A 15,002-nucleotide genomic window follows, 5' to 3' on the forward strand; every position below is an offset into this window, starting at 1 on the left:
TACGAGTGTTCATATTTAGATTATTTATTGTGACCAAACAATAGATACGTTTCCTTTAAAAGACTTTAGGAACAATTGGACTCTACATGAATAAAGGGAAAAATCATATATTGTTTTGGAAAGAATAGTGAAGAAGGGCACATGCAAAGTTCAAACAGTCTCTGAAATAGTTTTCTCTCAAAATGTATCATTAGTTTTGTTCAGCTTTTCTAGCTTGTAAACAACTATGTAATCAATGAAAATATATTTAGCCTACCTTTAAAAAGAGATGACTCCAGTATTAATTGGTAACAATAGTAAAATCGTATGCAAGACAAAAATATTAGGATCTAGCATGCTTGCCCCTTAGTAAGTTCTGTTCCAAAATTATATTACACACATCAATTTCAACTTTGTAAATATTGCATAATCTCAATCTTTGAGTTGTCAGTGATAAAAAATAATCAAGAAACCATACAATCTTTTCGTATTGTGAACACCATTCATTTCAAACATTACTTGCTAGTAAAGTGCTGTTACAAGCAAAATGAGATCGTTAGTGTCTATCGAAAGCAGATGATATTTTAGTAATATTCAAATTGCATTTGTTTTGGCAAATAGTGAAAAGCTTAGGCATGTTTGTTTAGCCATCCAAAACTAATTCAGTATAAATAATATTGGTTTCCAATAATTCTATCCTAAAAGGCACGTACTAATGTTCCAGTAGTTCATTCAAGTGAGCTTTTACATGTAGAGGTTTGATTGTGCTTTTAAATAGTTACTGATTCAGTATGACCTTGAAAGTGACATTTGTGCGTGTCTAAAATATCTTCTCACAAATGAATCTCACACTCTGAAGGTGTACTTCTGCTAAGATTATATATATCTATATAACTATGCTTATTGATCTCTATAGATCTACATAGATATACACATATACATATATTCATATATATACACACACACACAAAAGGATATCTTCTGGAACAGCAGTAGAAAGTGCAGTCTATTCTTTTTGAATTGTCTTCGTAATATAAAGTTTTATAATAGTCAATGAAGTTTCCAGATACAAATTGTCTTGGGGTTTGTGAGATCCAAGGGGTTATTTGTGATAATGCAAGTGTCCCATATTACTCTCTTTCCTTACAGGCTGTTTCAAGCTCACTTCACTTCCAGAAGAGATGATGGGCAAATTATTTTCCATGTGATATTGAATAAGATGACCCACGCTATCAAATATACGGTCTTTGGTTCTCACCTAATGAAAGAAGCAAAAGAACGTATTTAAAGTCGTATTGTGCTTATAAGTGGTTGGATGTGAGCCTATTCCATTAAAGTCAAAATGCATTTAAGCCACTGAACTCAATGAAACAGCATCATTAAGCTGTAGACAGCAATTCAGACCTATCCTTCGACTTATCAAGAGACCGAATGTATAGAACTAGGCTGATTCTGCTAAAGGGAACAAAAAAAAACCTTTTTTTTCTCCACGGGAAAGAGGCATTTTCCCCTAATTCCTACTAAGAATTTGTTTTCTGATTTATGTCTCATTTGAGGATTTTCACCTAAAAGTGCTCTTTTAGCCCTGAGTAGAAACAAGTAGAATTCAGCTGACATCAAACCAGCTCTGCATTTTCTGTATCCAGAAGTACAGTATTAATCAACTTCATTATTTAATGTTAGGGTTACTTTTCCAGCAATATACTGACAACTCTTAGGATACATTAAGTGCACACTCTAATTATTGACACCTGGACTAACAACAATATTTAAGTACCTCACTTCTATTTCCACGGTGCTTCAGTGCTTGTAAGTCCTTGAATTGAACTTTAAAAGCTACTGAAATCACCCACTGGCTCAATTTAAATTAACTCGAAGGGAATCAGATCAATTCCATGTTCAGGAAAGCACTCTGCACTGAAATAGCTGAGCAGCCCTCGGGTTTCTGTATGTGAAATGTTCATACCTTGCCCTCAGGATCCACCAAGAGAAGATGCTTTGCTTGCCCTCCCTGAAGTCCACTGAGGACATACTGACCAGGTGACGTTGTGCTCTCTCGCACCAAAAAATCCCCATCGTTGACTAAGAGGCTCTCTGCTGCTTTCCTGTTTAATTTGCCATGGTAACAATCTTCATTCCTTAGCTGTTGTTTTATTTGTGGCAGAACACAGAGACCAGCTGTGTTGCTTGTGGCACTCTGCTGCACAGTTTCTGGTAATTCTGAAATGAAATGAAAGGGAACATATTAGACACTTCTCCTACAACTTTATCCTAAAAGGAAGAGAGAGACTATTTCTATAGCTTTTAAAAAATTCTAATGATTCAGTCTTGAAGCTGTGATCAGACCAAGCTTGCAGACTGCAATAGTATGCAAACGTGGATGCTCACAATCCTCAAATGCATTCGGTAAAATTACCATATGGTCTCCTCCCATACCTTAGATGGATAAACACTGGGTTGCTAGGCAACAGGGTTCAGAAAACATGCATTTTTCTGATGCTCTACTGTTTTGGTTTTGTATTTCTTTGGTTCTATTAAAGTCAAATCTTTCCTGTTTAAAAAAAAAAAAATCAATCTGTTGTTTTTAGCCTTTAAGTCTTTCCCTCTTCCTTAACAAGCTCTGAAGAGGTTGTCGTGGCTCATTGGGAGAATCATGTTGAGTGGCTCCAGCTATGTGCAGGAATGTAAGACAACATGGCCAACGTAGCCAGAAGGGAAGGATTACAGCATGATGCATCTGCTGTGAAAAAACGAACAATTACTGAATGTACTAACAAAACTGGGTGGTTTGGGATACAGCCAGTCAGACTGCAAATGATTCACAAGCAGCATTTTTCTAAGGAAAATAAAAAGGATACCACTTCTTCAATGAAATTGTGCAACTCAAGGGTCCTCAGGATATAGTCAGTTCCTTTTAGAGCATAATGCATGCCTGGGTTAGAAATGTCTCAATGGTTACAGATTTCCTTTACAGTGGATGCGATCCAGCCCTCAGCCCCCTTGTTTGTGTGTGGAGCCAACACTGACAGAGAAAACACTCAGTAGGAAACCGTAAGATGTGATTAAATAAAGTATTTCCAATAATGAGGATAATCAGCAGCAACTACGTAGCCACCTAATGGATATCCACCATTTGCAGTGTTTAAATCAAGACCTAATTGGACATGTATTTAATAGGTAGTACTGATCAAGCAATATTCTTTGGATGTTATTGGATGAGACTCAGTGGTCAGATCACTTGTGCAAGAATTGAGAAAAGGCGGTCATCATATTCCTGCCTTGACCTTGCATGCTTATTGCCTGTGAAGCAAAAGCATCTGAGGTCATTTCCAGCTTGGAGTGGGTGAGATATGAGTGTACAGGAGAGCACTCTTCCTTGAGGCACAGCACAGTCCCAAGCTTTCATAGTATCTTAGAGACTCGTTCATTACCAGCTGAGGAAAATGTGATGCTACTTGTTGTCACCAATCAACTACAGAAGATGGAAGATTATTCTATATACTCGCTGTCTGTACTTTTCACCTTTAATCCCCTTTGTCTTGAATTTAAGAAGCAAAAAAAACCAAACAAAACCCACCAGGAAGGACCACCCCTCCCTTTTCTATATTTCTCATGAGGAAACCAGACTCCTTCTCCGTGCACATGGCTGCCAAGTTCCCTCTTTTCAAAGCTGAGAAAGATGCAGTATCACAAGAAGAACCTACTTGTGTGACTCCGTGGGCTCCCATGGATCTGTGTTGCTGCTGTACCCCGGGCTGTACAGACTGCAGATTGCAGGGCCTGGGTGTTGATGTAACATGGATCATCAAAAAGATCTGTTCTGTAGGCTGACTTCAATAACGTCGCATCTTTCTTTGTCTTCTGTGATCTTTCAGCACAAGGACCTGCAATTAGTGTATAATCTGCACAGATGCCTTTTTATCTCTAAACTCAAGTTAAAAATAACTGCAAAGAAATGAAATATGAACGTTGTTGCTCTTGTATATCCTATGAAAGTCATTCAGAAGGAAAACAAAAATTGGCAGATGAACTGTTTTTTCCTATGGCACAACGTAGGCCATTCAGAGTTAGAATGAAATTTTCAAAGATGTTGCACACTGGTTCAGTTCTGCTTCAGTTAATGTCAGCACTAAACCCCCTGCTGATTGAAAAGAATTAATACATATGACTCTACAGAGGCACAAGCTGTATGCATTGTTTGCTGCAAAGCCCCTTCCTTCCCCTCTGTACCACAAGCTTTGTGGGAAACCGAACAATTCTCTCTTGCTATTCTGGTGGAACAGAGAGGAGGAGGAGGTCAGTGCTTTTGTGGCACTGCCTGGAGAGCCAAAGCCACATCTGTCAGGTTAGAATCCCAGCCTAGAAACAAGTTAACAGAATATTCCCTGCAGGATATGAAAATAATGCCACTTCAGCTAGCCAAATAGCAGGCATATTTTTGCTCTTTAGCAAACATTTTAGTCATAGATCTATTCATTCATTCTTTTATTTGTTCATCCCCTCGTTGCAAGAATCATTTGATTCTCCTTTCCTTAAATCAGAACTAACAAAAGGAATTCAACCATCCTCCTTCGACAGTGTAACCCGTCACTTTATAGCAGAACAGGTGGGAATGCAAGAAGGATGTCACCATGCAGTGAAAGAGATGAGCTGGGGAAACACACTCAGGGCATCAGCTTTAGCAAGTAAAGTCCAGAAAGGGATGGAGGGTGGTGATCCCCTGGGGCACCAGAGAGCAGGCTTCTCTAAAGTGGGACTGATATGGGCCACAAAGCTCTCCAAGGACAAGGATGGGCACAGTTAGAGAAGCCAGTGACACTGGAAATCAAGGCCACAGTCTCCACTGGAACAGAAATTCAGTATTTGTCGGGGGAAGGGATATTTTCAGAGACTGCTAAAGCAAAGAAATATCCTCCTTCAAGGCATATGAAAGAGAATTAAACAACAGAGAGCTACTGTACAGCATCACGGCAAATAAAATGAGCAGTTCTGCCAGCAGACACGACAATGGATTAGTGCCCTTTTGAAAATCTGTAAAGCTTTCTTGTCTTGCTCTTCATCTAGGAAACCAGAAATGACCTACTCGGCAACCACATTTCAGCACTACTGAAAGCAAAGGGGCATCCCTTCCAGCCAGTCTGCCTTGGTTACTTCATGCATATGCATGTGAAGGAAAACACAGCACATACCCACAGTCTTGTTTTCTTCTGGGCAGTTTTCATATATGTTGATGAATGTCGGGCTGCCTGTCTGCAAAGAAATTGTAACAATGGTCACATACAACAGTTCCTTAGAAACCTCACATAATGTTACAATGTGAGGTTTCTATCAATCAATCCCAATCCAATTGGGATCCTTAATTGGGATCCAAGTAACTTAATTCTCCTCAAAAAAAAAAAAAAAACTCTCCCATCTCCTCAGATAATATTTCACCCCATGGAAAGAAGGCAAGTGCAGTTATATGTTGCAGGACAATTCCCTGGGACTCTGAATAGCTTTGGAAACAAGCTCAAGATTGTGGAGACTACCAGGCCTACAGCAGGGATTTAAGACAACGCCGGAAAACAGATGGAGCACGGGACAGAGCCTGGGAATAGCTGCCTCCAGAGACAAACCACACCTGGGAACAGCAGCTTCCTGAGCAACACCAGCCAGCTGCCAGGAGGCACGTTGGAACATGCACCCTCTAAGCAAAGATGGTGCCTGCTTCACTGAATGGGGAAATTCTGGTGTTTCCAAGAACAAACAGAATGAACTTTGAAGTCTGTACAGCAAGTCTGAACTCTGCTGCTTTTACTCCCTAATGGTTTTCTATTCCTGACTACCTCAAGCAAAAGCCATTTTTTTTCTACCATTTTTTGTAGTTAATGCAGCTGAATTAGTGGAGTCTCATCAAACATCCCAGACATAATGAATGCTGTATATACACTACAATCAATTAATATCGAATGTATGTATAGGTTGTAGAGCATAATGGACAGAAGGAAATACTTATTGGATCACAGAACTGAGAGTCAGGAAGTCCCAGATTTTGTAAATGTTCTTTTAGACCAGCCATTCAGGTCTGTATCTATTTCCTTCTCACAGCTAACAAGTTAACAAGGGGATATTACTCCATCTCCTAAAAGTACTCTAAGGACAAGCCAGTTAATCTTCAGAAAGTGCTTTGGGACTCAATTATGTACTGAGCATGATTAAATCTCGCCTAAAAAAGGCCCCTTTCCCAGGATAGTCAGAACCTGGTTCTGATGTTAACACCGTGCTTTACACCACAGTAACACTTTGTTATTCATTCCCATAACAGGCAGTGAATAGCTCTATCAGAAGATATACTTACCAAGCAGTGCTGCTTTTTGCACTGTATAAAACAGCCAGACCTTTGGTCTGTTGGCACTTTCATTCGCATGTCTAATACTCCACCAGCAGGAGGCTCTTTCCCTGGAATTTCATTGTAATATTCATGATCCTCCCTCTCCTGTAAATTCCCAGCTGATCCATCAGCGCTCACTGCCTCACTGAAACAAATGTGAAAATAAAAGCAACTGATGTTATCAACTGCTTTCTAGTGTAGGCAAACATCCCAAGTGTTTGTGCATCACACAGCGCGCAGATTAGCCATAGGGTCATAACGGAGTTTGGGCCTCAACTGTCAGAGCTGTTTACTTTAATTCTCTCCAAATTACACATGGAATCACCATGGTTCAGGCTTCAGGGAGACTGCCTTGGCACTGGACAGCCCAGATCCCTGGGATGCCAATGTGCTGTTCACAAAGGTACCCAAAGCGTCAGCCATAAGAATGATTCCTCTGGCTTCTAGTCCCAACTGTATAAATCCAGGGATGGGGGCAGGAGGGGGGGGTGCCACGGCTTACAAAAGAAAATTAAAACCTCATGTGGCATTTAGGCAGACAAGCCTGCAACTGTTTCAGAAAAACAAACATTGCTACAAAAAAAAAAATGTAGTCATCCTAAATGGAATGCACTCTGATTTCAATAATCAGAAACAATACGACTATTCTGTTTCAGCTCGAAGGAAACAGTGAATGACACAAAGGATGGTACCCCACGTTTTTCTTGAGCTAAAACAGAACGATAGCTTAAATGTACAGCTGAGACACTGCAAAGTAACGCGGTGCTTCCTGTACTGCCTCCGGTCCCGAAATAAAAAGCTCATCTCAAATCTTACTTCTCTGCTTAACAAGAATATAATTGGATAAAAGACCTCGAGCAGGAAAGAGATAAAGTTCAAGCAGTTGATTATGTGATATGCAGTGCAAGTATTTGATTATGTGATTCATAGTAGTTGGAGGTGGGTGACTCATTCACACAGCAATATCCGAGTCCTGTCTGAGGACCATTCTCCAGGACTGGCTGCGGTTTCAGCTCGAGGAGGGAATTTAATTAGCATCTTCCATTTCTCCTTTCTGTGATTTACTCCTGGCATAACTTTGCAGAGTTTCATAGCAAAGACTCTTCCTGTCTTCGCTATCGTCTCCAGGGTAAACAGAGTATTAGGAGTGGAATGCCAAGGAACACTATATGACAAAATAAATATAACCTGGAGGTGGTACTGCTGGCAAGGAGTAAAACCAGTTTTATTGCATTGTTTCAGGCACTGTACCAGTGACACTGCCTGCACGCCGATTCTGGTTTTCAGGAAGCAGCTAGATGGCTTTACAGCTTTACCTGCTTCTGAGAGGTAGCAGAGGATCAAATTCTGCATCACTAAAGGAAAGACTGAGAAAAATACGGCTCCTTAGAGAGAGCCGTAAGTCAGACCAAGAACTGTGTGCCCAATGCACTGGAAATGGGGAACTGCAGTCTGAACATTAACTTAGGTCCCACAGTTTGAGCAATAGGCTGAAGACAAGACTTCACACTTTAAAATGCCAAATGGTGGCTGGGTTGATTTCGGTATACGAGGCTGACTCAAGTCACACCAGGTGGAACTGCAGGTCCCTGCCAGGTCATGAGCAGAGCAGCAGAGAGGTGAATTACAACTGCTCGCATCCCCAGAACAGACTTTCCACAGCTGCAGCAAGCTTAAACTTGGCACAGCTCAGGACTGAGCTCAGTGTGCACCATACTTATAGAGCAAAGCTCCTCCACTTCATTTACCCTGCCCAAGTAAGGACGAAATAATTTGAACATTTGTTCCATTTCCTTGCATCACTTGAAATAAAGGAGTTTTACCTAAGCACCTGTACAAATGTCACTGGAAACAGTGCCATTCACTGGAATAAGCTAATGTTACTCCACTACTGTATGTACATACAGCATGTATTACAGTTAGCATATGTCCAGAATGCATAACCTGAACATCTTATTTATGGATCATTCTTTGGAGTACAGTTGTTCTCTGAGAAGTACTGAAGAGAAGAAAACTGCCAGTGAAGTGACTGAGAACATGCTGACCTTTCATTAGAAGTCACCAGGCTGGATGGGTTCTTCAGGTACTGTTTGAACCGGAGCTCAAAAGCCTGCCCTATGGTGTTTATCACCTCCTGCGCCATCCCATTGGGACACTCCAGTATGTGGCATGCTGCAAAGAGACACCTTGCTTTAATTAGGTAAATGTCCTTTATAAAATAAATAATTAAATAAGTAGAGTTGATCTCTATTCTTTACAGCAGAAAAGTTGAGCATGAAATGATCTAGGTAGCCTTAGGGCATTAGTTAGGACTGAGATTTTTGATGTGCTAAGGATGTTGCTCTGGATATATTTTAGGCATAATATCAACTCAATGACAGAAACTCCATCTGTAGTTCCTGCACAGAACACCCCTGTATCTCCCTCCCCAGGAGAGGCAGAACCCTCCTTTTGGCTGCCTTGGGAAGGACCCTGTCCCAGTGCAGAGCCAGCAGCTGGCACAGGCTTAGTCTGCCCTACAGATCCCCACTTAACGGCACAAAGAATATGACATTTAGAGCCACAGTCTGCATGCAAACCGTCACCGCTATCCACACAGCAAAGTCAGACATTGTATAGAATCTTGAGCTGCTCAGTAACTCTCATTTTAAAACTCAAGCAAGTCCTTGGTACAGATAAAGCAATCATAAAGACATACATAATGATTTGAAAATGCTTCCATACCTCTCTGATTAACAGGATCTTTTGCTACATAGGCAACATAGTCTGTTGTATCCTTCAGGAAAGAAAAAAAACAAATGTTTTTAAAGTTATCATTATGAACAACCTTATCACCGTAACAAAGCAACTTAACACACAGAGAGATATTCTTAGCTTTAAAAATAGGTTTCAGGAAACCTGGAGGTGCTGCACAAGGGGGTAAGGGAGAGATCGGTGATGCAGTGGTGGATATTGACACAGTAATTGTGCAGCAATGCTTGTTCTTGTGATAACTGCAGGAGACCATCTCATGTTCTTTGGGTTTCCAGTAAGCTCTGTTTTCATACTCTGCCAGGGAGAAGAAACTCAGCCGGTGCCTCATCAGCAGAGAGTGCTGAGCACATCAGGGCAATGCAATTCCAGCCCCGCCTTTTAGCCCTCACTGATGTCTGTGGAACACGAAAGTGTGAAAAGGCTACAGAGACCAAATCAGAATTTTCACCATTTGTGGCATTGAGACTGACTTCCAAAGACATCTTAGAGAAAAGGTGATACTTAAAATATCACAGAGGGCAAGAGGGATTCCAGCTCAACCACTGCTGCCTGATGTCAGTCTGGTTAACATGAGGTTAAATTACTCCAGACCTCAATGCCACCGCTGAGATCAGACAATCTCAGTATAATCAATTGTCTGTTTCAGATTCTCTTCGCAGTTAGTGCCAAAATAATAACCACTTTTTCTTGTGAAACTGAAAAGGGATCTGAAAGAGACAGATTAACATTTCTAGTCATATTGCAAAAGCAAAGAGCTGCCTGATAATTCAGCATTATAGTAAAAATGGCGGGGTAATGAATAACATTCTTTTAATTATTAAGGATGTATTTTGTTATTTTGGGTCTTTAAGGTTGAATGGGGAAAACACAATTGGCAGCTTAAAGGCACGGCTCTCTTGGGGGAAGATGCAATCAGCTGGCAGGAAACAAAGGCCCCGTTTGCAATATGCACAAGAACAACCATTTAATAATTCACAGTGAATGACACAGGAGGCACATCTCCGGGTCAGCAGATCTTGTCCTAGATCATTCAAAACAAATCTCCCAAGGTAATATCATTAAAGCAAAGAAAGCTAAGTATTTCTCATGCACTTAGAAAACTCAATTTCCTCTCTTTTCCTCCCAGGTTTTTCTTCAGGCTCATAAATATTTTATGATATTTTACTTTTAAAATAAATTAGGTCTCGACTCTAACTGGAAAACTGAAGCAACTGGAGCAGTACCTGCTATTTTTATACCTTTACAACACTTAAGTGCCTGCATGGATGACTTTGCTTTAAAATAAAGCCCCCCTCTAGAACAGAATCCTGGCATTCCTTAACAGTGCAGAGCAACACAGAACTGTGCTCAGACCTTGAAAGTAGGGACAGTTGGAGAGACACAGCCTATGGAAAATAAGGCTGGAAATATAGCCCTGCCTGAATTATGCTGAGATGTTATATAAAGACAGACCTAAGACAGCCAGCATCTAGGACACGGTACATACTTCAGAGAGAGGGCAGTTCAAGGATATACATAAACTGTTTTAACTATCAAGAAAACTGGAATTTGAAATGAAGCTTTGTGATGCTCAGCACGACAGCGCAGCAGCGCTCGGAGCTACCAGGAACAGTCTGCAAAGCTGAAGGACTGTACTGCACAGTGCAGGGTGTTAGGAGAGCATGAGCACCTAGTGGTGAAAGTCAGACTTCTCAGAACGCCTCGTTCATTAACGGGATCCTTAAGGATCTAATTCTTTGGCACCAGCTCCATGTGGTGCCTCCCTGCTGGGCGCAGGACTGGCAGCGCAGAGCCTGCACACACGTGCCATCCCCACATCCCTGCTCCCCCTCCCCAGCTCCAGGAAGCTCCTGCTCTCAGGCAGCTTGGGTAAAACCTCACCAAGCAGCTGGGCTCCTTACATCACCCCACGGCCCTCCATCCATCACACAGGGCTGGTTCTCAGCTATTTTCCCTTGCCTGGTCCTAAATCCTAAGAGGCAGATTTGTCATTTTCCAGTCAAAGCTAGATCTGGCTTCCACTCCTTGTTTCATAACACAAGAACAAGGAGACATTTATCAAAACTGAAAGGCAGAAAATTCCAAACTGATTAAAAAAATACAGTTTTCATAACACACAGAGTGTGAAATTCAGAATGCTGGGAACTTGCTGACACTGGAGAAGGGAATAGGACGTGTTTATGAATGACAAATTCCTCACAATAATTTCAATGAAACATTTGGAAGAGGAAAGAAAACTCCTCGCATGATAACATCAGTGAGTTCGTAACTATTACACTGGGAGAAAACCCCATATCTGCAAGAAAAATAATGTCATGTCCATCTTACAGGAGCTTTGTTTGTCTTGAAATTCATCTAAAATTTAGAGAGGCTGATGCTGACCTCTTTCTGTAACACGGCATTGGATTACAGGGACTTCAGAACTGATGCAACTCCCATGTTTGTATATTCTTATTTTTAGGTCCCTGAGTCTGTGGCCTTGTGAGTTACCCATCTCACTGATGGGCAGTGGGGACAGTAACTCTATCTAGCTATCAAATCCCCACTGAACCTCCATTCAAAGACTCTCCCTATCAAAGGCCCCCTATCTATTTTAGACTCCTGGTCATGATGCAGAAGCATGGCATACACTGTTAGTGCTTGCGGATAAGAAGGAATGAAGTAAAGTATTTGCAGGTATTTCTATTTTCATAATAATTTCATTTATACCTGCAGAAGTCTTAGAAATCAATACTTACTGGGTCACCTCCAGAAGCAAATGAGATGGACTGCATGTGATGGTTGGCAATAATCTGAAAAGCATGACAAATTAGTTAAACATGCTCACGTGCATTTAGAAAACAGCAGAGCAAGCAATTCAGTTCATGACAACCCCATCTATTAATAAACACACGGGCATATCGTTTGTGAAGGAAGAAGCTAAAAATAGGAATATTTTTGGAGAGCACTCATTCGTGTTTGGTAATAAGGGTTTTCAGAATGAGTTCAGACACCATTTCTAACCTAGTGAGTACGCAGCTGCCTACATGAGAGTTTCAAAGGAGAATAATGGAAGATACTAAATGCAACTTACAAACTCTTGAGAAATTAATTCAGTTCAAAATGACCAGCACTCTTATTTAAATGCACGGTGTGTATAACAGCGGTGTTTTTACAAACAAACAGTGCCCACTGATGCTCGGACCACCTTCTCTCCCAGCACCACACTGTTATGCGGTAGGAATTTTGCTAACCAGATCAAGCGCAAACTTTGTTTAAAACACTACTTCATCTCTGGAGACAGACTGTTTTATATTATAAAATCAAGTGCAAAAGATTATGCAAGTGGGAACACAATGAAACATGGTGGCAGTGCAGGAATGGAACAAACAGGATTTTCAGCTTGGAAAGGCTAGTAATGAAAGACCTGGGAAGAATTTCAAGACAGTGCTCCAAACACCTGTGTGCATGCTAACAGGGCACGTCAGTGCACGTGGAAAGAGATCTGTCTGTCCAGATTTTAGTCCTGTATCAAAAGAGGAAGAGCTTGAGAGGGGCAGACTTCAGCTGCCAGCTCCCAAAGCTTCCTCCAGTATAGCAAAGCCCTTTGCTGCTTGCTGTAGCTGAAAGGAAGGGAGACCTCAAGCCATAGGCCCTCCCAACCCAGGAAAGCCACAGGAGCTGCCCAGCACTCAGGACAGCATCAAGTCAGTGCAACAGGTCCTCAGAGCCAGTGAGCTGGAACTACCTCCCTGCTGCAGCTTGTAAGGAAACCCAATGCTGGCCTGGCAGAGCCCACGCTGGAGCTGAAGGAGGGATTTGGTGGGCAGCACAAAGCTCCCAAACTCATCTGCCAAAGGAATGCATCCAGTCCCAGAGCAGACCCAGACTCCCAGGACTGTGCCCCAGCGAAGCCCAGAGAATCTGCATAGAATAACTGATGATGCACATATATTACCCATCTGTAATGTAGCTTTGAACAATAGCAAAACTAAGCTCTAACTCATTATTTATATATATACACTTTTTTTTTTTTTTTAACGCTAGGACTGTCAGAAACTCTAGTCAAAATTAGCACCTTGTTTACTAGGCACTGTACAAAGAGTGACAGAGAGAGAAACGCTTTGCCAAGTGCTTAGAGATCCCTGGATACAAAAGACACCGTCACAAACAAAAAGGGCATGTGTCACATCTTTAAAAACCCCCAAACTCTCTTGTTTTAAAAAAATCAGCTTTACTGGGCGTGCATGGGAAGACACTGCGTGCTGCTTTCTGCTCAAGCACCCTGCCTACCTTTCAGATGTCACAAAAAGAGGAGAACACGGTAGCAAGGATAGAAGGACGCTGGTTTGCATGTGGCCTACCTGCTGTGTGTCAACATTAATCAATGTGAGGCTGTTTGTTGAAATGGTCAGCTTTATGTTCACGCCAGAAAACTGAAGGTTACTTTTGCCAAGTACGGAAGACAGAAACTTAACTGGAGGCTTTAAAAACAGAAACAAAAGAAAGACATTGTCAGCGGGCTTGGCTAGCAGCTGAAGTATATATCAGAGTCAAGTAGAATTTTACAGCATCTTATTGAGGATGTAATGGGAACAAGGATAACGGCTTGATTATGGCAAATAGACTTTCTCACAAACATCAGCTTTGTATTACACTTGCATGGATGCTTTTTATGTCAATAATGGGGAGAAGAAGTGTTAAAAAAAACAATCTCAGAAAGTGACATGTTACAGCTAGCCAAGTTCAGAACAACTAATTTTCCCAGTGAACTCTGCTTCATTTCTTGAGGATGAAGTGTTTCTCAGCAAATCAGGAAATTTTCTCATGTATTAATTCTTCAGGATTGTGTTTGCTTACTCTGAGCTCCACAGTTATGGAAGGAAACCAATAACTTCCCCTGAACGCTGCCCCCCGGCAGCCACTGCCATTGCCCCTCTCTGCATGCCAGCCATTAAACAAATGACAGGCCATTCAACACCACAGTTCTCCTTGTCTGCAATACAAATAACCATCAGGTAGCCTTCTGATGAACGAGCTCCCTTTCATTATCCAAAAGGCCTCCTACGTTTTACCCATCAGAACCTAAAACTTAGAAACCGCTGAGCACTACAGAGGCCGGTAGGAGCAGAGCTTTAACCCTGCAGAGAGGAAGGCCTCGCACAGCCCTGCCCCCAGAACACAGCAGGCCGAGCACTGCAGCACGCTCAGGTGAATTAATGCTCATTAACTCCAGCATGGACTGAACCTTGTTGGGGAATCATGTATCCAGCTTATCAGAAGCAGATGCAGAAGAGCAATTGTTCAGCTGAAGCAGTACTTACCTTCCGCTTCCTTATCGCTCCGTTTGTACCTGATACAGCTTCACACAGCCGGCTTATTGCTTCCCTGCAAACAGAAGAACACGGCACAAACCGTTGGATCATTCAACATGCATCAGCTGTAACGGGGCCAGCAACCTCCTGATTTATTGCTGTAATTCCACTCAGAAACACTTAAATCTTCTGGAAAGTCTTTCACAGTTGTTTTTCCTCCTTTCTCTCTCCCAGCGTTATAAAAGAAAAACCTATTTAATGAAACACAGTAATTCAACGGGCTGCTTTGGATTCATCCCTTTTCTTCATGAAACACACGAGTGTCACCTAATGACAATTCTTTGTTCCTAAATAGATAAATAAAACCAGCTAACCACAACAAAGCTCAAAGGTCCTCGTGCCTTTGAGTCCTTTCTCTCAGTAAGGCTGGCAGGCAGTGTTCCTACCTGCTTTAACCCATCCTCGTTAGAGCACCAGAATGTGCTGAGTGAGCCCAGCTGGGTGGGTTCCCAAACCAGGTGTCCTATCCCAGCCACTCAGTAACCTCCATAGATGCTTCTCACTTGGGAAAGCAGAACTGTAAGGCAGAACGCATTGATGGTCTG

At 41.8% G+C, this 15,002-nt stretch overlaps 1 protein-coding gene across 3 annotated transcripts in view; it reads right to left on the minus strand.

Moving 5' to 3' along the window:
• Window positions 1-15,002, minus strand: part of SHC4 (SHC adaptor protein 4) — a 26,717-nt gene continuing 11,715 nt past the window's right edge. For 2 of the 3 annotated variants that reach the window (XM_046899140.1, XM_424123.8), the window contains 10 exons: window positions 14,407-14,470; window positions 13,447-13,566; window positions 11,842-11,895; window positions 9,074-9,125; window positions 8,395-8,521; window positions 6,317-6,494; window positions 5,169-5,229; window positions 3,684-3,863; window positions 1,946-2,199; window positions 1-1,237 (listed from right to left, as the gene is read on the minus strand). In XM_046899140.1, the coding sequence (XP_046755096.1) occupies window positions 1,082-1,237; window positions 1,946-2,199; window positions 3,684-3,863; window positions 5,169-5,229; window positions 6,317-6,494; window positions 8,395-8,521; window positions 9,074-9,125; window positions 11,842-11,895; window positions 13,447-13,566; window positions 14,407-14,470 (1,246 nt within the window). In that variant the 3' untranslated portion in view covers window positions 1-1,081. The remainder of the gene's footprint in view (window positions 1,238-1,945; window positions 2,200-3,683; window positions 3,864-5,168; window positions 5,230-6,316; window positions 6,495-8,394; window positions 8,522-9,073; window positions 9,126-11,841; window positions 11,896-13,446; window positions 13,567-14,406; window positions 14,471-15,002) is intronic. The other variant, XM_004943807.5, reaches the window with a different exon arrangement.

Source organism: Gallus gallus, chromosome 10, assembly GCF_016699485.2.
Source record: "Gallus gallus isolate bGalGal1 chromosome 10, bGalGal1.mat.broiler.GRCg7b, whole genome shotgun sequence".
NCBI lineage: Eukaryota > Metazoa > Chordata > Aves > Galliformes > Phasianidae > Gallus > Gallus gallus.